At 48.7% G+C, this 25,180-nt stretch overlaps 1 protein-coding gene across 1 annotated transcript in view; it reads right to left on the reverse strand.

Annotated features, from left to right (window-relative positions):
- LOC308485231 (putative carboxypeptidase X1) overlaps nt 1–25,180 on the reverse strand; it is a 32,273-nt gene that overhangs the window by 5,018 nt on the left and 2,075 nt on the right. Inside the window, exons 2-13 of the mRNA XM_081020786.1 lie at nt 21,334–21,417; nt 15,738–15,847; nt 13,139–13,278; nt 12,916–13,000; nt 9,199–9,349; nt 8,088–8,176; nt 6,844–6,967; nt 4,963–5,159; nt 3,873–4,052; nt 1,866–2,163; nt 719–858; nt 462–564 (exon numbers count right to left, since the gene is read on the reverse strand). Coding sequence (XP_080876912.1) covers nt 462–564; nt 719–858; nt 1,866–2,163; nt 3,873–4,052; nt 4,963–5,159; nt 6,844–6,967; nt 8,088–8,176; nt 9,199–9,349; nt 12,916–13,000; nt 13,139–13,278; nt 15,738–15,847; nt 21,334–21,417 — 1,701 coding nt within the window. The remainder of the gene's footprint in view (nt 1–461; nt 565–718; nt 859–1,865; nt 2,164–3,872; nt 4,053–4,962; nt 5,160–6,843; nt 6,968–8,087; nt 8,177–9,198; nt 9,350–12,915; nt 13,001–13,138; nt 13,279–15,737; nt 15,848–21,333; nt 21,418–25,180) is intronic.

Consider the following 25,180-nt stretch of genomic DNA (forward strand, 5'->3'; position numbering starts at 1 on the left):
TCTGAAACCCCATTTTAAAATACAATATACAACCATAGAGACTCCTTATACTGCGTTTAAAACCAGAATTGCATTTGGATAGAAACTGTTTCTCAGGCGGCTAGTCCTAGCCTTTATAACCCTGTACCTTCTTCCAGAAGGCAGAAGCTGGGAGATCATTTCCGGGGTGCGCACTATCCTGCACTATCTCTGCAGCTTTCATATGACACCTGGAAGCATAGATTTGATCCAAGGTGGGAAGAGTGCACCCAATTATTCTCTCTGCAGTCTTTACAACCCTGGACAGCATTGTTTTTTCCCGACGGTGCAGCTCCCAAACCACACACACAGACCATAAGTTAATACACTCTCAACAGTACAATGGTAAAATGCCATCACCAGGTCCTTTTAGAGATTGTTTTTCCTCGTGCTGTTTCATAGAGTGAGATTTGGGTGGATCTGCCTTCAGATGTGAACTGTACCTGTCCGAATATCATGGTTGATGCCATCCACCGAAATGATGGCGTCCGCGATGCCCTGCTCCGTGTCTTTGTCTCGGACGATGCCTTTGATGCCCCTTCGGGTCTGTAACGAGACGCCTGGTTAGCACCACATCTACTGAAAGGACCTGGCCTTTGAGACTGAGCAACCCATGTGCCCAGCAGCAAAGCGCAAAGAAAGAAATCAATGGGGCGCCACCTGGTCCTGCCTTCCCCCGTGGGAGACGCCTTCTTCTTACCTGCTCCATGTAGACCAGCAAGGACTCCTTGTTGTTCTCCCATTCCCGGGGCAGCTCCGACTCGTGTGGGAACTTGTCACAGGACAATTCGATGGTGATCTCAAAGCAGTTGGTGTGAAGGTAACTGAAGTCGTTCATACCTGCAGGTGGAAAGATGCAAGGCCAGAGGGCTTTTTTAATTTTTATTTTACTAACATATAAAACACATACATATACATTTAAACAATACACATACACAACACACTACCTTATTTTCATAACATAAAACATACCTACATTACTCTATATAATACCTACCTATACTGTACATCTCAACATACCTACACACCTACCCTTCACGGAAACCCACCAAGTGACTTGACTTCCAGCCGTTCTTGTTACGCTACTTTATTTTTCTAACTAGCTTAAACACATTTCATTATTTCTTCAATCTCTTCTTCTATCTTGACTTTACTCTCCTTTCAAAGTGTTGGTGCTGACCTTTAAAGCCCTAAACGGCCTCGGTCCAGTATATCTGAAGGAGCGTCTCCACCCCCACCGTTCTGCCTGGACACTGAGGTCCAGCTCCGAGAGCCTTCTGGCGGTTCCCTCGCTGCGAGAAGCCAAGTTACAGGGAACCAGAGGGAGGGCCTTCTCGGTAGTGGCACCTGCCCTGTGGAACGCCCTCCCACCAGATGTCAAAGAGAACAACAACTACCAGACTTTTAGAAGACATCTGAAGGTAGCCCTGTTTAGGGAAGCTTTTAATGTTTGATGTATTACAGTATTTTAATATTTTTTGGAAGCCGCCCAGAGTGGCTGGGGACGCCCAGCCAGATGGGCGGGGTATAAATAATAAATTATTATTATTATTATTATTATTATTATTATTATTATTTCACTTTAATCATTTTCTGGATTCACTCAATATCTGTAAGAAATTCTACTTTTCCCACATAAATTTTGATGTATCCCATAAAGATAGCCCACTCCTTATTCACTTTTTGTACCATATCTCCTCTTATCCTCCCTGTTAGTTTGGCAATATGGAAGTATAAGGAAGCATTAACTGAAATATGGCACACTGGTGTCCACAAACAATCCCATCCCACTGGGGACAGTGGGGTTCTGAGATAACATATGGGATCCTTGCCCCAAATCCACTCACTTCCAGGCACCGTGTGCCAGTTCGCCCCGTTGATGATGTTGCCTTCCCTCATGAAGTCATCGTAGTGGCAGAGGCGCCGGTCGTCGTCCACCATGGCCAAGTTGGAGGTGGCGTAGACTGTTGCCAGCCACCGGAAGACAGCGTCGTCAGCTGTGGGCGTCAGCTCCTGGGCCTTCCAGTAGGTGCGCGTCATGTCGAAGGGGTAGGTGACCACCAGCTCCCCTCCATGCAGGTTGGCGCTGAGCATGAAAGGGTAGCGCTGCATCCAGTTGATGACTGCCCGAGTCTCTGGGGCCACCTGTTGCGGCAGAAACAGGGTTAGTATGCTTGGCGCTGTGGGTTAAACCACAGAGCCTAAGACTTGCCGATCAGAAGGTCGGCGGTTCGAATCCCTGCGACGGAGTGAGCTCCCGTTGCTCGGTCCCTGCTCCTGCCCACCTAGCAGTTCTAAAGCATGTCAAAGTACAAGTAGATAAATAGGTACCACTCCGGCGGGAAGGTAAATGGCATTTCCGTGCGCTGCTCTGGTTCACCAGAAGCGGCTTAGTCATGCTGGCCACATGACCCGGAAGCTGTACACGGGCTCCCTCGGCCAATAAAGCGAAATGAGCGCCGCAACCCCAGAGCCGGCCACGACTGGACCTAATGGTCAGGGGTCCCTTTACCTTTACCTTTTACTTCATGTTGCGTCCACTTCAGGTTGCATTTTTTGGGGTTGCGGACTGCCAAAACCTGGAAGTACCAGAACGGGTTACTTCCGGGTTTTGGCAGTCGCGCATGTGCAGAAACACTAAATCACGCTTTGCGCAGAAGCACCGAATCGCAAGGCGCAGGTTTCGAATGCTGCCGGTTGTGAACATGCACCCCGCCCGGATCACGTTCACAACCCGAGCATCCACTGTACGTCCCTGGTTACAGGTAGCCCAGTCACGGGGATTCAGGCATGGCGTTTGCAACTGCGCCGATGCTGCTTGTGCACGATGGGGTTTCATGCCTGAGGAGCGGTGCAAGGATGGCCCTACTATGAGGCAGAGTGAAGCAGCTGCCTCGGGCGGCAGATGCTGAAGTGCAGGGAGGAGATGGAGACAGGAGTGCCCTGTACCCCCTTTGCTTTTCTGCTGAAGAATACAATGAAATTAATGAACTCTTTCAGAAGACCATGGAAGGTTCTGTAATCCACAGACTCCAAAGGATTCAGAATCCTTCTCTCTGGCAAGTCTTCCAGTGGTTCGTACAGAGGAACCTTGGTTGTCAAATGTACAGTGGTACCTCTGGATGCGAATGGGATCCGTTCCGGAGCCCCATTCGCATCCTGAGTAGAACGTAATACGCGTCTGCACGTGCGTGGGTCGCGTTTTGCCGCTTCCGCGCATGCGCGTGACGTCATTTTGAGCGGATAGGAAGTTCCTACAGAGGGTGGTGAATACAGCACAAGATATTATGGGCTGTCCCATGAATCCACTGGATGAAATAGCGGAAGAACGTTGCCTCAGGAGAGTGAGGAAAATTCTCAGGGATGATTCACACCCGGCCGGCACTTTCTTGATCTCCTGCCCTTGGGCAGAAGATATAGAAGCATGATTAGTCGCACCAACAGGGTAGAGAACAGCTTCTATCCGTGGGCTGTTAGGTGGCTGAATGAAAAGATGAAAACAACAGGGCAACTGACTTTCGGGTTTGGTGGGTGTGCGTCAGTAAACAAGGGGAATTAAGACTAAGAGAGCTGAGTGGGAGGTACTCGTGTAATCTCACTGTATACAAGTTGTACAAGTGACAATAAAGTATTTCAATATTTCAATTTCTGTATGTGAGAAGACGCCATCTTGCCCTTCACCTCTGGCAATGAAATCTCTTGAGCCGGCCCTGCCGCTGAAGGCTTGCAGAAGGCACGCAGACTGATGTGGGGCAGATGTGAGCTGTGCTGGCCTTAAATATGACGCCAACCAGGACTCATCTGCCCATACCCGGGGGTCAGAGGGATGGGGGCAGATCCGTGATGAGGCTCACCGTGGCATTGGGGAAAGTGTAATACTCTGGGATGGGGATGTAGTGGTTGGGGAACTTGTGTGGCACCATCTCGTTGTCCTCTGCATCCCACAGGGCCGTGTTGAGGTCAGCAAAGTTGTGGTTGAGGTCGAAGCCTTCGTATGTCCACCGGCCCATCGCCCAACCGGAGAGCTCAGAGCCCTATGCAGAAGGAAGGGAAGAACATCAGGGCATGGCTTTGCGTGATAACCCCTTTCTGCCTTCTCTACTCAGTTTCTAGGGATACGGGTGGCGCTGTGGTCTAAACCACCGAAGAAGAAGAGTTTGGATTTGATATCCCGCTTTATCACTACCCGAAGGAGTCTCAAAGCGGCTCACATTCTCCTTTCCCTTCCTCCCCCACAACAAACACTCTGTGAGGTGAGTGGGGCTGAGAGACTTCAGAGAAGTGTGACTAGCCCAAGGTCACCCAGCAGCTGCATGTGGAGGAGCGTGGACGCGAACCCGGTTCACCAGATTATGAGCCTACCGCTCTTAACCACTACACCACACTGGCACACCGAGCCTCCTGGGCTTGCCGATCAGAAGGTCGGCGGTTCGAATCCCTGTGACGGGGTGAGCTCCCGTTGCTCGGTCCCTGCTCCTGCCAACCTAGCCATTCGAAAGCACGCCAGTGCAAGTAGATAAATAGGTACCGCTGTGGCGGGAAGGTAACCTTCCCACTGGAGCGGTACCTACTTAACTACTTGCACCTATTTATCTACTTGCACTTTGACGTGCTTTCGAACTGCTAGGTGGGCAGGAGCAGGGACCGAGCAACGGGAGCTCACCCCGTCGCGGGGATTCGAACTACCGACCTTCTGATCGGCAAGTCCTAGGCTCTGTGGTTTAACCCACAGTGCCACCCGCGTCCCACCTTCCGTCTTAGCCAGGTTTTAAACTGCCCCGCACCTGACATCCCAGATGCCCTTGGAGCACCAGTGCAGAGACCCAGAGGTCAAGCTGACTGAGAGAGGCACATCTACCATCATGCCGCACCCATAGGTTGACCATAGCATTTTCTTGCACTCTCCTGCCAACATCCCTGCGCCAGTGCCTCTGCGCCACCCACCAGTTTGTAGGCCGTCTCGTAGCCGTCCGGGTTCATGGAGGGCAGCAGGTGGATTCGGGTCTCGGTGACCAGGCGTACGATGCGAGGGTTGCCCTGCTTGTACTCGTGGCAGAGGTATTCCATCAGGTTAAGTAGCAGCTCCCGGCCCAGAGCCTCGTTGCCGTGCATGCCAGCGACGTAGCGGAACTCGGGCTCCCCTGGAGAAGAGCGCAAGAGAGCATGTCAAGAAGGCTTTCCAGAAGGGGATATTGAAATCAGAAGAGAGCGGGTTGTGATGCCTTTCCAGGAAGGTATACTGAATTGAGAAGAGCTTTCCCCCATCCCCCCAGATTTTATTAAAGTTTGAAAAAGGGTATTCAAAAGGTTGGGATCGAAGGGTGCACGGCTGTTGTGTCCGCCTCATGCCACCCTGTCACAACGGGCTGGAAGTGCGCCCTGAGGAGGTACAGTGCACGCTTGGGTTGCGAATGTGATCCGTGCAGGAGGCACGTTCTCAATCCGCAGCATTCACAACCTGCAGCGGCGCGTCTGTGCATGCGTGGGTTGCGATTCGGCGCTTCTGCACATGCGCAAAGCACGATTTAGTGCTTCTGCGCATGCGCGACTGCTGAAACCCGGAAGTAACCTGTTCCGGTACTTCCGGGTTTCGGCGGGTCTGTAACCCGAAAAAACGCAACCTGAAGCATCTGTAACCCAAGGTATGACTGTATATGGGCAATCTTTCTGGAAGATATTTGTATTTTGTGGTGTTAGTGATCTGACATGGTTATCCTTCCTTTCCCCTATCTTTTATTAAGCTCTTTGACGGCATCAGAACAGCCTCTAACGTCCTAATCTGTTGGAAGGGATAGTGATGAGTACCTTTGATGTTGGACATTGTTTTGAGAAAGTGAGGCATTGGGAGAAGGTGGTTAATGAATAATCTGCACGGAGCTAGTGATCTGCAAGCCACACAGGTTTGCTATCTGAGGTCCAGCTCCGAGGGCCTTCTGGCGGTTCCCTCACTGCGAGAAGCAAGTTACAGGGAACCAGGCAGAGGGCCTTCTCGGTGGTGGCACCAGCCCTAGTGGAACGCCCTCCCACCAGATGTCAAAGAGAACAACAACTACCAGACTTTTAGAAGACATCTGAAGGCAGCCCTGTTTAGGGAAGCTTTTAATGTTTAATGTTCTTGTTGTTTAGTCGTGTCCAACTCTTCGTGACTCCATGGACCAGAGCACGCCAGGCACTCCTGTCTTCCACTGCCTCCCGCAGTTTGGTCAAACTCATGCTGGTAGTTTCGAGAACACTGTCCAACCATCTCGTCCTCTGTCGTCCCCTTCTCCTTGTGCCCTCCATCTTTCCCAACATCAGGGTCTTTTCCAGGGAGTCTTCTCTCCTCATGAGGTGGCCAAAGTCTTGGAGCCTCAGCTTCAGGATCTGTCCTTCCAGGGAGCACTCAGGGCTGATTTCCTTCAGAATGGAGAGGTTTGATCTTCTTGCAGTCCATGGGACTCTCAAGAGTCTCCTCCAACACCATAATTCAAAAGCATCAATTTTTAATTCTTAATGTTTAATTGACTATTGTATTTTAATACTCTGTTGGAAGCCACCCAGAGTGGCTGGGGAAACACAGCCAGATGGGCGGGGCGGGGTGTAAATAATAAATTTGAAGGGTGTATGCCTGTTATGTCCTCCTCATGCTACCCAGCTGGTGCCCCCCCGATAAATGTGCCCAGGGCCATCGCTCCAGCAGCGCCCCAAGATACACCCCTGCCTTGAAGTAGCAGACAAGTCAGATAAGAGTGGCAGATCAGGATGCTTGCAAAGGCTTGTCTGAACACAGAGTCATTCTAAGCTGCTATGAAATTGGCTTGGATGAGGCTCAACTCCTTCACTCACCAACTTCATGCTGCCCGGGATTGTCAGAAATCTCCATGACGTACATTTTCAGTCCTAGGTAGCTCTTCCCGATGCTGTATACCCGGGTGATGTTGGGACAGGCGTCGTTCACCTTCTTCATCAGCTGCGCGGGGGAAAATGTCACATGTCATTCTCCCAGTTCTGGTCGCCGCCATCAAGGCCAGCACAAGACATTTTGCTGCCTGAGGCAAAGGGCGAAATGGCGCCAACAATGGCCCACACCCATTCCACATACTGTAATGGATTGCCACGGTGCCGGATTTAGGATGGGGCAGGCAATTACCCCGAACAGGGCACCAGTCCAACAGGGTGCATAATTATAACGATAATACGGCAAAAGTATCGTTAGCCCAGAAATGGAAACAAGAAGAAATCCCGATGAAAGAAGAATGGCAGACGAAATTAATGGACTATGCAGAATTGGACAAAATGACAGGAAGGATTCAAAACCTGCGGGACCAGAGATTTACAGAAGATTGGAAGAAGTATAGGAATTATTTGAAGAGCAACTGTAATCAACAAATTACGCTAGGAGGACTACAAGAAGTTTTGTAAGGAGAAATATACGAAGTGTTACAAAGTAGAAAAAGATAGAGATATTGGTTATGAGTTTGAAATGTAATAGGGAAAATAAGAAATGCATACTAAGAGATTAGACTGGAAAATTTTCAGACCAGACTGATGGAAGTCAAAAAAACTGAGTAAGATGTAAAAGTATGTTTAATTACTGTTGAAAACGATATGTAAAAAAACTAATAAAAATTTATATAATAATAAAAAAACATAATTTTAATGATAATAATACCTACCTTTATACAGGTACCTACTCAAAGTTAGGCCCCTGGTCAGACAAGTGATTGGGTTGTAGCTTCCAGATCAAGTTAGGGGGAACCAAGCAGAGGGCCTTCTCGTTAGTGGCACCTGCCCTGTGGAACGCCCTCCCATCAGATGTCAAGGAAATAAACAACTATCTGACTTTTAGAAGACATCTGAAGGCAGCCCTGCATTGGGAAGCTTTTAATGTTTAATGTATTGCAGTATTTTAATATTTTTTGGAAGCCGCCCAGAGTGGCTGGGGAAGCCCAGCCAGATGGGCGGGGTATAAATAATAAATTATTATTATTATTATTATTATTATAAGTATATGGGAAGCCCCACACAGAGTGCATTGCAAGCTTTTCACAGCCCTAGAGATGTTTCTTTCTCTGCGTCTTGCAACCCACCTTCCTCATGTCCTTGTAGTTGTGGTGCCTGAAGTCCAATTTGTCTGTGGTCACAGGCGCCGCGTCCCACGAGTAGATGTTGTTGGGGTCTGGAAAGACAAGAGGGAGAAGGATGACAAAGCTTTGGGTAACACATTTCACTGGCTGCCAAGCTGTTTTGGCGACAGGGCGGGGGCAACTAGAGCGGTTGGTTGGATGGCAGGAAGAAAGCACTTTTTGGTAAAGTGAGCAACTCGGCCCCAACCAACCAATACAGACATAGCCAGGTCCCAGGACATAGGGGGGAAATTGGTTGCCTTTGCTTTTCGAGGCGATCCTCACTTGCTTTTCCTAAACAAATATGCAAAGCAATCAAAGAGCTATCTTTAACTCTGAAAACTCTGTTCATTCCTCCTCTTGCTCTGGGCACCATAAGGATGTAAGAAGAGGCTGCTGGATCAGACCAACGTCCCATCCAGTCCAGCGTCCTGTTCTCACAGTGGCCAGCCAGATGCCTGTGGCAACCCATAAGAAGGATTCAAATGCTGCTGCCTCTAGCTGTGGAGGGCAGAGCGTACAGTGGTACCTCAGGTTAAGAACTTAATTGGTTCTGGAAGTCCGTTCTTAACCTGAAATTGTTCTTAACCTGAAGCACCACTTTAGTTAATGGAGCCTCCTGCTGCTGCCGCACTGCTGCTGTGCGATTTCTGTTCTCATCCTGAAGCAAAGTTCTTAACCTGAAGCACTATTTCTGGGTTAGTGGAGTCTGTAACCTGAAGCGTATGTAACCTGAGGTACCACTGTAGTTACTGTGGCTAGCAGCCTTTGATAGCCCTCTCCTCTGTGAATTTCTCTACTTCTCTTTTAAAGCCATCTAATTCAGAAAACAGCAGCTAGACTGGTGACTGGGAGCGGCCGCCAAGACCATATAACACCGGTCCTGAAAGACCTACATTGGCTCCCAGTACGTTTCCGAGCACAATTCAAAGTGCTGACTTTTAAAGCCCTAAATGGCCTTGGGCCAGTATACCTGAAGGAGCGTCTCCACCCCCATCGTTCAGCCCAGACACTGAGGTCCGGCTCCAAGCCTGGAGCCAGGAATGCCCACGAGATTCGAACCCAGGACCCTCACCTGGCACTATGCAACCCAGGACCTCCAGCCTCAGGCAGATGGTCCCATTCTCAAACCACGTTTGGGGGTTGATGCGGATGTATCGGGCCACCACTGAAGTGGGGAAGAGGCCGAGGACCGGTGTCTCGGGGTCCTTGTTTCCGGCGAAGACCTAGAGCGGGTGAGAGAGAGGGAGTCATTTTGAGGCTACCCATCCAGCAAAATAGAATCATAGCATTGTAGAGTTGGAAGGGATCCCGAGGGTCATCTAGTCCAACCCCCCGCAATGAAGGAATCTCAAGCATCCCTGACAGATGGCCACCCAACCTTTGCTTAAAAGCCTCCAAGGAAGGAGAGTCTGGACAGCTCTTGCTGTCAGAAAGTTCTTCCTGATGTTTAGTTGGAATCTCCTTCCTTGTAACTTGAAGCCATGGGTTCGAGTCCTACCCTCCAGGGCTGGAGAAAACAAACTTGCTCCATCTTCCATATGACAGCCCTTCAGATATTTGATGATGCCTCTCATATCTCCTCTCAGTCTCCTCTTTTCACTGGCTCCCAGTGGAGTACAGGGTCAGGTTTAAGGTGCTGGTTTTGACCTTTAAAGCCCTATGTGGCCTAGGACCCACGTACCTACGGGACTGCCTCTCCTGGTATGCACTGTGGAGGATCTTAAGGTCCACAAATAACAACACTTTGGAGGTCCCGAGCCTCAAGGAGGTTAGATTGGTCTCAACTAGGGCCAGGGCCTTTTCAGCACTAGCCCCAACGTGGTGGAACCCTCTGTCACAAGAGACTAGGGCCCTGCGGGACTTGACATCTTTCCACAGGGTCTGCAAGACGGAGCTGTTCTGCCTGGCCTTTGGTTTGGACTCAGTCTGACCCTTCTGTTTCCCTCCCCTTATGGTTTTGATCTATGGGCTACTTTCAAAATGAGGCTGCATCTTAAATTGTTTTTTTTTACCTGTCTTTTAAATTGGGCTTGTTTTCCTTTTACTCCCACCCTCCTTCCCCCTATTATGTTTTTACTGTGATTTTATTGGTGTTAGCCGCCCTGAGCCCGACTCTGGCTGGGGAGGGTGGGGTATAAATAAATTATTTTATTATTATTATTATTATTATTATTATTATTATTATTTTCCAGGTTAAACATACCCAACTCCTTCAACCATTCCTCATAAGGCTTGGTTTCAAGCCCCTTGATCATCTTGGTTGCCCTCCTCTGTACACATTCCAGCTTCTGAATATTCTCCTTAAATTGTGGTGCCCAGAACTGGACACAGGACTCCAGGTGTGGTCTGACCAGGGCAGAATAGAGTGGGACTATTCCTTCCCTTGATCTCATTTTCTTCTTCTTTTAATTGCAATGGGAGCTGCAATACTCAGAATCCCATAACCTGTCCAGATTCTGGCACTTCTTCTTCAAGGCTGGCAATGCACACATTCCCGTGTTCACATAACCTGATCTGAGGTTGAATCCTGACAAGACAGAAGGAGTGTTCTTGGGGGAACAGGAGGGCAGGTGTGGAGGACTCCCTGGTCCTGAATGGGGTAACTGTGCCCCTGAAGGACCAGGTGCGCACCGTGGGAGTCATTCTGGACTCACAGCTGTCCATGGGGGCGCAGGTCAATTCTGTGTCCTTGACAGCTGTCTACCAGCTCCATCTGGTGCACAGGCTGAGACCCTCCCTGCCCGCAGACTGTGTCGCCAGAGTGGTGCATGCTCTGGTTATCTTCCGCTTGGACTACTGCAATGCGCTCCATGTGAAGGTGACCCAGAAACTACAATTAATCCAGAAAGGGGCGGCTAGACTGGTGACTGGGAGTGGCCGCTGAGACCATATAACACTGATCTTGAAAGACCCACATTGGCTCCCAGTATGTTTCCGAGCACAATTCAAAGTGTTGGTGCTGACATTTAAAGCCCTAAACAGCCTTGGCCCAGTATACCTGAAGGAGCGTCTCTACCCCCATCGTTCTGAGGTCCAGCTCCGAGGGCCTTTTGGCGGTTCCCTCACTGCGAGACGCCAAGTTACAAGGAACCAGGCAGAGGGCCGTCTCGGTGGTGGCACCCGCCCTATGGAACACCCTCCCACCAGATGTCAAAGAGAAAAACAACTACCAAACTTTTAGAAGACATCTGAAGGCAGCCCTGTTTAGGGAAGCTTTTAATGTTTAATAGCTTATTGCATTTTAGTGTTCTGTTGGAAGCCACCCAGAGTGGCTGTGGAAACCCAGCCAGATGGGCCGGGTATAAATAATAAATTATTATTATTATTATTGATCTGGACACTACACTTCTGTTGATGCAACCTAGAATAGCATTAGGTTTTTTTTGTTGCTGCATCACACAGTGGACTCATGTTAAGCCTGTGGTCCGACGAAGACCCCTAGAAATTAAGCAACGAGTCTGGATCTCTGGAACAGCTTTGTAGTTCAACACAGCTGGAGGGCACCAGGTCAGGGAAAGCAGCAATGTGTGATCGTATCTTGAACCCGGGACCTTGTGCATGCAAGGGGAGGTGCTCCTGCACATTTCCAGGGCTTCAGCCAGGTGTCCCTGTATTTCAGCATTTCCTACACTGACTGGCAGCAGCTCTCCAAGATTTTGGGCAGGACTCTCTCTGCCGAAGATGCCAGTGGGGAATGAACTTGAGATGTTCCGCATGCCAAGCGGATGTTCTGCCGCTGAGCTACTGATCCCTCCCTAAAGGGAGGCAGTGAGGCCCCTGGTTTCCTTTGGCAAAAGGGCACAGAGGCCCTTGATTTCCCTTTGGTTGGCTTGGCACATCCTCCTGGCACAAGACCCAGGTTTGGATCTCTGCTGCTGCCCTGGTGCCAAGACCCAGCTCAGTCAAACTATTGTTCATTTGCTTCTTAAGGAAGGAGGGTAGCTCTTAATGCTGAAAAGGCCACGTGGAACACTTCAGGTTATGTGTACACGGCGATGTGTGCATTGCCAGCCTTGCAGAAGAAGTGCCAGAATTTGGACAGGGTAAGGGATTCTGAGAATCGCAGCTCCCACTGCAATTATAAGGAGAAGAAAAGGAGTTTCTATCCCGTATGACCTCCAAGGAAAGCTTGACAAAGTTCAGGCAGTGCCCTGAGGGCATCTTGGTTAGAAAGAAAAGACATAGAACTGGAAGCAACCATGAGGGTCATCTAGTCCAACCCGCTGCAATGTGGGACTCTTGTCCAACTTGGGACTTGAACCCACGACTTTAAGAGTCTCATGCTGTACTATTAAAACAGCACACAAGAACTAAGATAGCAAGCAAGCAAGCAAGCAAGCAGATCCTTAACTCAGAGCCCCACCAATTTAATCAACCAAAGCTTTTGAGTTGATTAATCTACTGATTCAGACTCACAGCTTTTCTGGCTTGGGATTTAGGTTTTCTCAAGGCTGCCTGCTCCTAGGCCAGTCTGCCGATTTATGAGGGTTGTAATCTATAAAGCCCATTCTTTGGCTGCTCACTGCTCTCTGCAGTTAAAGTGGGTGATGGTGGCTGAGAGCCAGGTCTTCTTTGTGGTGGCACCCAAACTCTTGGATACTCAACTGATACCAGAGAAACTGGCATCGTAAGTCCAGCCAATCGAAGAGCCCGGCACCCCAGGTCCAGCCAATTAGAGACCCTGGCATCACCAAGTCCAGCCAATCAGAGAGAACCAGGGATTCTAGGCCCAGGCAATCGGAGAGCCTGGCATCTCATCCAGGACCCCTGAGGACCCGAGTGGACTCACCATCTCCTCACTCCCATTCATGCACGGCTGCCAGCTGTGAGTGTCGTTGCTGAACTGGATCTTATATGACGTCACCCAGTCATATCTGGGGGAAGAAAAGCAGACTGAACAGGCGAATGCACAAAGGTAAATCAATTAGGGGCTGGGAAATCTAATGAACCCCTAGGAATCCCTTTCAGCCCATGGTCCACATTCGCTCATGGGGAAACATCCCGGGGCTTACGTCCAAATGGAGTTCAGGCCTTGTGTGATGACCCCGGTGAAACGGGTCGGCTGCCAGGCATCCACCTCCAGCCATTGGTTCTTGTTTTCATGCCCAGCGCACCAGCCGCCGTCGTAGAAATCGCCATCGTTGATGCCGGACTAGAACAGAGGAAAGCAGAGAGGACTTGGGGTTTTGGCTGAGGATGCAGGACACAAAGGAGTCGTCTGCTGAGAGCAGAGATTGGGTTCTGGTAGCTGCATTGGCAGGGAGGGTGCATGTGTGACAGAGGCCAGCCATACAATTGCAACAACACATTTAGTGGCACCACTGGAACTGAGAGGCGCACTCCGGGTTCCTCTGCAATCTTGCAAGCAATGTTGCAAATGCACACTGTGTTGCGAGCCAGGATGCTCTAGACTGGTGCAATATTCCTGGGTTACCCTGAGTCATCCCATGGGTTCATCTGGCCTGGCATCATCTATAAGTAGCCAAACAATTAAACCCCTGTGTTGCAAACAATTAGCAGTAATATCCAAGGCAACACCATGACCAAGTACAACAATGCAATATCAATATAAACTCTTTATATAATCTATACGGAACATTGAGCAATATGAAAAACCAAATAAACAGAAATCTTATAAATCTCTGAAAGTCACAAAATGTGCACTCTTGATGGATTCTCTTGAAAACATAGAACCAAATAAATATAAGTCTTATAAGTTTTTGGAAGTCTTTGTAGACTATGCAAGTCTCTGAAAGAAGCAATGGGTCAGATTCTTATCTGATGAAAACAAGCTGTAAAGCTTTGTTTTATGACGTCCAACACTGCCGAAGTGGTCCGCAAAGAGATGTAGTGAACAGTGATTCCAGATATACCAACTGTTTCGTAGAATTCTTCTTCAGCACAGCAGAAGGATTCAGAAATGCTTCATAAATCCGTCTATGCTATGGAGCAGTGGTCATAAAATTATGTAACCACTTGGGTCATCGTATTGCCTTGGATGTTACTGATAATTGTTTGCAACACAGGGGTTTAATTGTTTGGCATCATCTATGGCAGTGGTCCCCAAACTTTCTCGGGCCACCGCCCCCTTGGTTCCACAAACTCATCCCCAGTGCCCCCAACCCTATAAAAAGCATTATTCAAAACTGCAGTACACACAACACACTAAGGAAAATAACACCAGGGATCCGTGGGAAGCTCGGAAGCAGGACCCAAAACAGTGGCATAGCATTGTTTGCTGGCACCTGGGGTGGATGCACAAGCACCGGGCAGGGAGGGGCATCAGTCCATCCCTCTCTGCCAATGTGGCCCCACCCCCACGGGAGCAAAGCAGAGCCATGCTGGGAGAGATCATCAGGGGGTTTGGGTTGGGTGTTCATCAATATGCAGATGATACCCAGCTCTACCTCTCTTTCAAATCAGAACCAGTGAAGGCAGTGAAGGTCCTGTGTGAGTGTCTGGAGGCGGTTGGAGGATGGATGGCAGCTAACAGATTGAGGTTGACAAGACAGAAGTCCTCTTTTGGGGGGACAGGAGGCAGGCGGGTGTGGAGGACTCCCTGGTCCTGAATGGGGTAACTGTGCCCCTGAAGGACCAGGTGCGCAGCCTGGGAGTCATTCTGGACTCACAGCTGTCCACGGAGGTGCAGGTCCATTCTGTGTCCAGGGCAGCTGTTTACCAGCTCCATTTGGTACACAGGCTGAGCCCCTACCTGGCCACAGACTGTCTCGCCAGAGTGGTGCATGCTCTGGTTATCTCCCGCTTGGGCTACTGCAATGCACTCTACATGAGGCTACCTTTGAAGGTGACCCGGAAACTACAACTAATCCAGAATGCGGCAGCTAGACTGGTGACTGGGAGCGGCCGCCGAGACCACATAACACCAATCTTGAAAGACCTACATTGGCTCCCAGTACGGTTCTGAGCACAATTCAAAATGTTGGTGCTGACCTTTAAAGCCCTAAACGGCCTCTGCCCAGTATACCTGAAGGAGCGTCTCCACCCCTATCGTTCTGCCCAGACACTGAGATCCAGCGCCGAGGGCCTTCTGGCGGTTCCCTCGCTGCGAGAAGCGAAGTTACAGGGAACCAGGCAGAGGGCCTTCTCTGTAGTGGCACCCACCCTGTGGAACACCCTCCCATCAGATGTCAAAGAGAAAAACAACTACCAGATTTTTAGAAGACATCTGAAGGCAGCCCTGTTTAGGGAAGCTTTTAATGTTTAACGGACTACTGTATTTTAATACTTTGTTGGAAGCTGCCCAGAGTGGCTGGGGAAACCCAGCCAGATGGGCGGGGTATAAATAATAAATTCTGTTCTATTCTATTCTATTTTTCCTGCCTGCCTGCCTGCACAAGAGGAAGCCCGGCTGGCCGACACGGCCCTTGGTGGGTGGGAGGGAGCACCAGGTGTGTGTGGGCACCTGGTTTGTGCCCGCTCAAAAATTGTGCGCCCGGGGCATGCTACACCCCTGTCCCAAACACAAGAGCAACTCTGCCCTCCTGCGATCAGTGATGTCACAAGCCAGAGTCCTGCACCCAGCCCACCTTGATCTTCCCCAACTGCTCCTCCTGTTGGTGGGTGAGGGCACTGCAAGCTGTGTGCGTTTACCTGTATGTTGAGTCTCCCACGATGGGGTCCGAGGCCCATTCGCTTGTAGCTAGAAGCCCGGAGCTGGAAGTCTTTCACCCTCAGAGACTCGAGGCCCAGCGGGGGGCATTCTGGTTAGAAATGGGAGAGGAAGAGGAGGAGGAGAGTGAGATGGGGGGGGGGGGGAATCAACAAGATTCTTGAGATATGAGGATTTCCCCCAATGACCCCCCACTTTGCTGGTGCCTGCTAGATGCCAAACATATCTTGGGAACGGTGGTCTGTTGGTGGTGCTGGGAATGGTAACTCTGTGAAGGGTTCTCCACAGTTCCCAGGATTCTTTGCGGGAGGGCATTGATGTGCTATAAATGTTTGGTGTGTCGTCTTCTTCTTCTTTGGCGATCACTCATAGCCGAGAAAGACTTTCTTCCATAGAGTATTGTTAGACCAGAAATGGAAGTAAGAAGAAATTCCGACAAAAGAAGAATGGCAGACGAAATTAATGGGCTATGCAGAATTGGACAAAATGACAGGAAGGATTCAAAACCTGTGGGACCAGAGATTTACAGAAGATTGGAAGAAGTATATGAATTATTTGAAGAGCAACTGCAATCAACAAATTACACTAGTAGGAATTCAAGAAGTTTTGTAAGGAGAAAAAAATACGAAGTGTTACAAAGTAGAAAAACAGAGATATTGGTTATGAGTTTGAAATGTAATAGGGAAAATAAGAAATGCATACTAAGAGATTAGATTGGAAAGTTTTCAGACAGGACTGATGGAAGCCAAAAAAATTGAATAAGATGTAAAAGTATGTTTAATTACTGTTGAAAATAATATGTTAAAAAACTAATAAAAATTTGTGTGTGTGTGCGTGTATTGTCTTCCATAAACATGGTCTTAACAGTGAGTCTGTAAGTGACTGTGGTGGCCAATTCTGGATCCACACGTCCTTCCACAGTGGGGACATAGGTTTTCGGGCGGGAGTTGATCACGGTGAGGGTTTGCCAAATGTGCCTTCCTCTTAGCGCATTTCTCCCTTTCGTCCTGAGTTCGAGTGTCTTCAAAACCCATGACACCTTTGGTAAAGGCCGTTCTCCAATTGGAGCGCTCACAGGCCAGTGTCTGAAATTGGTACAGAGGATGTCTCTCCATGGGGAAGAGAAAGAAGTTGAAATCCAAGCCCATGCGAAAGAAATTGAGCAGAGGGGTTTGCTCCTGCCTGTCTCTGTGGGAGCCTGCAATTGTAAGGGGCCGCCGAAACCGCACTGCTGTTTCTTCTACGAGTCTCTTGGATGAGTCAAAAGCACCAGAGCACAGCCTAGGCTTAAGCTGATGAGAAGTCTGACCGCACTCTTTGAAAGTGGGTCTCTCCCCCCTCCTTGCGCTTCTCCACAGCAGCCAGGAGATTATTGTGCAGAACAAGCAGACTGAAGCAATCAAGAGGCATGTGGGGGCCAGGATTTGGGGTGTGAGTGTGCATGGATGTGTTATAGAAAAAACCCTCTCCTTTTCCCTTATGGGTTATCCAAGAGCCCCTACAGAGTCCTTAAGTGGGTTCTCTATTGGTAGGAGAAAATAACAGAGGCCAACCAGAGAATATCGAGAAGCAAAGCAGCTAGGAAGCCTGATCTTTATTAAACTGTTGCAAGGGTCCCCCGCTTACCCCACTCAGGGAGGGAGGAGAGGAACCCCAAACAATGGTGTGCAAGCCCTTATATAGACTTTTGAAACTGCCCACCCTGTAGCCCAAGACCACCCCCTCAAAACATCATGCATGCATCACAGAAGGAGGCGGTCTACAGCAGAAATCCTGCCTGCCAGGATACCTGATAATGGTCACTGATTGCATTACCTGGGCAGCCTGGCCAAGATGCTAAATACACCCTTGAGACAGGATTTGTGAGCAAAAAGACAATGGGAAGGCTTTCCACATTTGCCTCCCCATTTGCAGTGGTGTCCAAACTTTTTTTAAAGAGGGCCAGATTTGATGAAGTGAAGGGCCGTGAGGGCAGACCAAAGGGCTGACGAAAGTTATTAACCTGTTTTTAGGATTGCAGTCGTTGAACTTTTTTTTAATGATTTTACACCAAAGTTGTTGAGCTGAAGTTGTTGAGGGATTGTTGTAGTTGTTTAGTCGTTGACCTGTGATCTCAGGATCCTTGTCCTCTACCAGGGATTTCAGACACTGAAATTCGGATTCATTTGGAGATTTTTGCATATCAGGGGTAATAAATACCGAGCGTATATCCCCGTAGAAACGGCAGAACAAGGCATGAGAGACAGTTTCTACCTCCATCAAGCCTCGGGGGCAGACTCATTCTGCATATGGTTTAGCCTCAAATCTGCCCTGCAATAAGGCAGATAGCAGCACGTAGAATCTAGCAAGGGCAAATGACCGTCTGTATTTAGGTATTTGTAATTTTGACAAATAATTTGCTGGGGTAAATCCTCTCCCATTATCTTTTATTGCTGGGTGTTTATTCATCTCGCTCACATGGCACTTTTAAAAGCTATACTAACTTTTATTATTATTCTATTTCACCTCTCACTGGTGTTTTCTCCAAACTGAAAAGCCTCAAAATGCTGAAACTTTCCCCCTTTTCTGAAACTCTTCCAAATGCCAAAACCGGAGGGGAAATAGGTTCACGCACCCCTCTCTCCTCCCCCATTCCCAGTCTGCCTCTGACACCGATAAAATGAAATCCAAATTCTGCCGCGCAGTCTGCGCTCGGAGCCAATTGTGCAGTCAGCTGACCTTTCCAGCTGGCAAGGAATCCTGCACCCTGAGCAGCCCAGTCACATGAGCAGATGTTCCTTGGGCAAAGCCATGCACAGCTCTGGGTGTTGCGCAACTCTTAAAGGCGCAGGAGCCTTGTCGTCCATCTGTCCCCGCATCTGCTATAGGAATTCTAAGGTCTCATATATATAATTCATATGTTCATAAAGTTACAAGGCAAACACATACATAAGTATATAAACCACGTGTCTGAAATAGTACAGGAGAGCAATCCTGAAGCTATTTTGACTCTTCCAGTGACTTCAAATATTCATCTGCAGCAGGCATATCCAAAGTCTGTTTTGGGGGCCTTCTTTATGGTCCAGCTCTCACTTCCATACATCACTACTGGGAAAACCATAGCTTTAACTATACGGACCTTTGTTGGCAAGGTGATGTCTTAAAAAGGAGAGACATCACCTTGCCAACAAAGGTCCGTACAGTGGTACCTCAGGTTACATACGCTTCAGGTTACATACGCTTCAGGTTACATACGCTTCAGGTTACAGACTCCGCTAACCCAGAAATAGTGCTTCAGGTTAAGGACTTTGCTTCAGGATGACAGGATGAGAACAGAAATCGGGCTCCGGCGCAGCAGCAGCAGGAGGCCCCATTAGCTAAAGTGGTGCTTCAGGTTAACAACAGTTTCAGGTTAAGTACAGACCTCCGGAACGAATTAAGTAATTAACCTGAGGTACCACTGTATAGTTAAAGCTATGGTTTTCCCAGTAGTGATGTATGGAAGTGAGAGCTGGACCATCAAGAAGGCTGATCGCCAAAGAATTGATGCTTTTCAATTCTGGTGCTGGAGGAGACTCTTGAGAGTCCCATGGACTGCAAGAAGATCAAACCTCTCCATTCTGAAGGAAATCAGCCCTGAGTGCTCACTGGAAGGACAGATCCTGAAGCTGAGGCTCCAAGACTTTGGCCACCTCATGAGAAGAGAAGACTCCCTGGAAAAGACCCTGGTGTTGGGAAAGATGGAGGGCACAAGGAGAAGGGGATGACAGAGGACGAGATGGTTGGACAGTGTTCTCGAAGCTACAAACATGAGTCTGACCAAACTGCGGGAGGCAGTGGAAGACAGGAGTGCCTGGCGTGCTCTGGTCCATGGGGTCACAAAGAGTCGGACACGACTAAACGACTAAAGAACAACAACAAATTTCTACCCTGACATGGGTGTCTTGGGATTGTGTGAATGGTCCCTTTTCTCTTTGCTCCAAGCTCAACAAGAACCCTTCCCCTTTCCTGGCCAACTTGGCATGTGCACATCTACAGAGGCGATGCCAGGGAGCAGGGAGGGTGCATTCCCTGCCAGTGTTTCGCCTGGCACGGCCAAACACACATGAGCTCTCAATGCCAAACGAAGCCTCCAAACCTCCCCGAGGCAAAGAATAACAGAGGTGGCTTTCCAAGGATAACTTGAGGGAGCCTGAGCCGGCCGGCCTCTAAAACTTAGGAAATCCAAAGCCATCTTTATGTAAGAAGTTTTAAAGTCAGGGCGAATGCACTTGCCAGAGTGCCTTAAAGGGACGGCTGCTGTTTTCTATGGATGTGTGTTGAGTGTGTTCAGGTGGGAGTCTGTTTGCCTGACCTATATGCGCAAGATTTGTGTTGTGTGAGGTTCTGGGCTCCACCAACAAGCCGCAGCCGTTGGCCTTGTGGCTGCTCTGGAAAAAGGGCTAGAAACTATGTTGCAGGAATTTATGTATAGGTTGGGGGTGGGAGGGTGTTTGCCCCTCCAGCAGATATCATGCACATGCAGCCCACTACCAAAATCAGCACAATCGCTTTTTTGACTTTTGTGATTTGTCCCCACAAAACACTTCATCACAATTTCTTCCTATCTGTTCAAAGGGCCTCTGCTGCACAATACCAAATGTAAGAATTCACTGATAAATGTATCTATGTACTGGCTTACAGGGAAAACTTCAGAAATTCATATAGACCTGTGAGCTCAGCTACTCAGCAGCCCCTCTGCCTGAGTGATAATCCCTGGCATCCTGATACCTGAGTTCCAGACATAACAAACATTCCAGAAATAACAAACCCAGATGAAGACAAAAGGGTGTGATTAATTTGGCTGGGAAACAGGGAAATGTAAATATCTTTTTTGTTACACTTGATGGGTGTTTGGTGGAGGGCAAGGAGAACCATGGGGCAGGGTCCAGGATGCTCAGATTACTGCCACCAGGCCTCCCCTTTCATGATGTAACCATGATGTATTAGTGATGTAGTTTGGGGGGGGGGGTGTAACATGGGGATTAAGGTAAAGGGACCCCTGACCATTAGGTCCAGTCGTGACCGACTCTGGCGTACAGCTTCCGAGTCATGTGGCCAGCATGACTAAGCTGCTTCTGGCGAACCAGAGCAGCGCATGGAAACGCTGTTTACCTTCCTGCCGGAGAGGTACATATTTATCTACTTGCACTTTGACGTGCTTTCGAACTGTTAAGTTGGCAGGAGCAGGGACCGAGCAACAGGAGCTCACCCCGTGGCGGGGATTCGAACCGCCGACCTTCTGATCGGCAAGTCCTAGGCTCTGTGGTTTAACCCACAGCGCCACCCGTGTCCCAACATGGGGATTAGCAGCTAATAAAAGTTTGGGGGCTCTTTTGTTCGGGGCTTCCATCTTGTTCCACCTGGTGGCAGGTGGGAGTCCTGTGGCGACAGTCTTCAATAAAGGCCAAGCCTACTGGCTGCTGTTTTGCTCTGGTATTCCTGGCTGGTGTCCTTGTTTTTTGTCCAATGGAGCCCTCAGTTTTCTCCGCTAACAATCTAGTCTAACCCCCTGCAATACAGGAATCCCAACTAAAGCATCCATGGCAGATGGCTTACCTGAGGCTTCTTTGGCAGCTCTTTCCTGGGGGGAAAGTTTGACTTTCTTCTTCACGACCTTCTTCTTCACAACCTTCTTCACAACTGGAGAAAGACAAAGCCATACGTTTTTGTTTGTTTAGTTGCTGTTTTATGCTGTTTTTAAGTCGCATTTTAATCAATGTTTTATATTTGCTGTTAGCTGCCCTGAGCCCAGTTTTTAAACCAGGAAGGGTGTGGTATAAATAATATTTATTTATATTATTATTATTATTATTATTATTATTATTTCAAAATATTTATGCACCGCTTCATTGTAGAAAAAGAAGAAAAAAGACAGAAACCATCTGTTAGAACAGTTTACAAAAAAAAAAAAAAGATAAAACGACATTATCAATAAGAAGAAAAATAAGAGCAGCAATTTAAGTTGAAATAACAACGGGCTAAAAAGAGTTTAAAACTCACACCGACTTTTTAAACATCTGGACTGGTTTGCTGAAGCAAGGATGTCTTTAGCAGGCACCAAAAAGAATACAGTGAAGGTACCTGCCTGATATCAAGTGGCAGGGAGTTCCCAGGTGTAGGTGCTGCCACACTTTAAAGTATCGAATTCTTGCCAATGTGGAATGGTAGGAAGTGCCACCTTTTGGAGATTGGAATGGCACTTTGGGCACATGCTGGGCACAGCAATCACACAGGTAAACTGGCCCTAGGTTGTTAAGGGCTTCATATACAGTGGTAGCCATTTGTTTGAATCCCACCCTCTGGAGAAGGAGGAAATAAGCTTGTTCCCTCTTCCATGTGACAGCTCTTCAGATATTTGATGCCTCTCCTAACTCCTCCCAGTCTCATCTATTCCAGGCTAAACATCTCCAACTCCCTCAATTATTCCTCCTAAGGCTTGGTTTCCAGACCCTTGATCATCTTGGTTGCCCTCCTTTACACGCCTTCCAGCTTGTCAATATCCTTCTTAAATTGTGGCGCCCAGAACTGGACACAGGACTCCAGGTGTGGTCTGAGCAAGGCAGAATAGAGCGGGACTATTCCTTCCCTTGATCTGGACATTACACTTCTGTTGATGCAACCTAGAATAACATTAGCTTTTTTTGTTGCTGCATCACACTGTGGACTCATGTTAAGCCTGTGGTCCGACTAAGACCCTGAGAAACTGAGCAATGAGTCTGGTTCTCTGGAACAGCTTTGTAGTTCGACACAGCTGGAGGGCACCAGGTCAGTGAAAGCAGCAATGTGTGATCATATCTTGAACCCGGGACCTTGTGCATGCAAGGGGAGGTGCTCTCGCATATTTCCAGGGCTTCAGTCAGGACTCCTGTAATTCAGCATTTCCTACACTGACTGGCAGCGGCTCTCCTGGACACAGTATTCCAGGTGGGGTCTGACCAAGGCAGGATAGAGTGGGACTATTGCTGGACCATAAAGAAGGCTGAGCGCTGAAGAATTGATGCTTTTGAATTATGGTGCTGGAGGAGACTCTTGAGAGTCCCATGGGGACGACAGAGAACGAGATGGTTGGACAGTGTTCTTGAAGCTACTAACATGAGTTTGACCAAACTGCGGGAGGCAGTGGAAGACAGGAGTGCCTGGTGTGCTCTGGTCCAGGGGGTCACAAAGAGTCGGACACGACCAAATGACTTGACAACAAACAACAACATTAGTTCCCTTGATCTGGACCCTAAACTTCTGTTGATGCTGTCTAGAATACCATTAGCTTTTTTTGCTGCTGCATCACACAGCTGACTCATGTTTAGCTTGTGGTCTACTAAAACCCCTCAATCCTTGTCCCATGTCCTGCCGTCAAGCCAGGAGTGTCCGTCCCCCCCAAAATAGACTATATATTTTTGCAGCTGATTCTTCCTGCGTAAGTGTGGAACCTTGAAATCCTGTGCAGGAAGTTTTCCCCCTTGCATGCATGCGAATGAAAAGGGTTTCCTTTCTTACTTTGGCAAAACCTTCCCTCCCACACCCCCAGCAGCCTTGCAGCCCCACGCTGTGGAACAGGATGCAGGAGGCCCCCACAAACAGTGCCTGCTCTGTGCAAGCTCAGCTCTCTGGCTCAGCTCCATCAGATCCAGCCGCGTTCCTTCAACCAACCCCCTTCGGAGAGGCGAAGCGAAGCGAGGAAGCCAGCTTGCATCCGCAGCACCAGGCGCGGCGTGGGAGCCTGGAGCGGAGAAAGCCAACCAGCCAGCCAGCTCTCAGGCAGGGAAGAAAGCCTTTCGAGGAATGCAGGCTCCCTTCTGTGACACAGTTGGTCAGTTAGTTACCCAAAAAACCACGCACCCACTGTTCCGTGGGGCCGCAATGGCGCAAAAACGTGGTTACAAAGCACGGATCCACATGGATCCTCAGGATTATTGCATTGGGTTACCCCAAACTCACCGTCAAATCACATATCATGTCTGTGGCCACAGCATGAACCACAAAAATCATACATCCACTGTTTCATTCAGAATATTTTTGTTCTTGTTTTCCTCCTCTAAAAACTAGGTGCGTCTTATGGTCAGGTGTGTCTTATGGAGCGAAAAATACGTAAGTATTTTTATTTATTTATTTGATTTGGGGAAGGCAGCTGCCCCCCCCCCCCGCTCCTGGCTACGCCCATGTCTGTTTTGCATATGAAAAAAAATATTTAGGGTCATATATATGGGATCAAGTCAGAAACCGGGATGGCTTCTGTAATTCCTGGAAAATGGGGGCACTTGGAGGGTACGTTAGTGGTAGATCATTTGCTCTGCATGCAGAAGGTGCCAGGTTCAATGCCCAGCATCTTCCTGTCTGAAAAACCACTGCCAGTCAGTGTAGACATTATTGGGCTAGATAGGCCAATGGTTCAGTGTAAGGCAGCTTCCAGGCGTGGAGAGTAGCAGCTGCTACATCAGAAGGCTCCTTGTGGCAGCTTCACCTTCTGTTCTCATGCCAAGCTTGCAAATGCAGAGTCAGCAGAAGGGTGGCATCCCCTGGCACCGCGATGCCTGCAGCTCTTGGCGGCCTGCCACGACCCCCCTCCTAGCACTGCCAGGAATTGCAAAGTAGGCAGCAGGTAGGTCGGCTCGAAACACTGCAAAGCCACCTGCGGTTTGTGCAAAGGAGCCCCACATAACACGGAGACCCCTTGCGTAACACCATAAAGGCATGCCGGTCATGCCAATACATTAGCATCGTTGGTGAGGCTCATTTGACAACACCGAAAAATGAGGGCTTTGGTGCAATTGACCCAGTCCTGTGGAACTCTCTGCCACTGGAGATTCAGTGGGCAACTTCTGCGCCCAATTTTAAACACTATTGAAAGAGCTTCTGTTCCTCCAGGCAATTCAGAAGACATCCTTCCCCAGTGGTGAATTTAATGTTTGTTTATAACTCTTCAATATACGGCATGGCTTATGGCTTTTTTTTCCACGGAAGAGCGGTCTGTAAATATTCTTGTAAATATAGATGAATGAAGTGCAAACGGTGTCACAGAGGTCCATAAAGCGCAGGACACGCGGAAACGGTTAGCGGTTGAACGCAAATATATGTGAATGACGCTGCAAAACAACACACCCCAGTGTGGTTACACTGCAAAACAAACCACACGGCACGTGCCATGACCCAGAACTGCAAAATGCCCAACTCAGGTCTGCAAAACTCAACACTGGTTTTGCACACCACAATTCCTTCCCAGTAGCAAAGTACCATCCAGACAACACGCTGACCACCACAACAAGCCACACGCTAACAACGCAAAGCTCTCATCATGTGAGGAACTCTTTATATAAAGAAACTTCTGGTCAGTTATTGTGATGACTGAATCCATTATGTTCCATGTTCCATGTTTGTGGTATACAAGAATCTGGTATGTAAATCTATT

The sequence above is a fragment of the Podarcis pityusensis genome (assembly GCF_964106645.2).
Source record: "Podarcis pityusensis genome assembly, chromosome: 9".
Taxonomy (NCBI): domain Eukaryota; kingdom Metazoa; phylum Chordata; class Lepidosauria; order Squamata; family Lacertidae; genus Podarcis; species Podarcis pityusensis.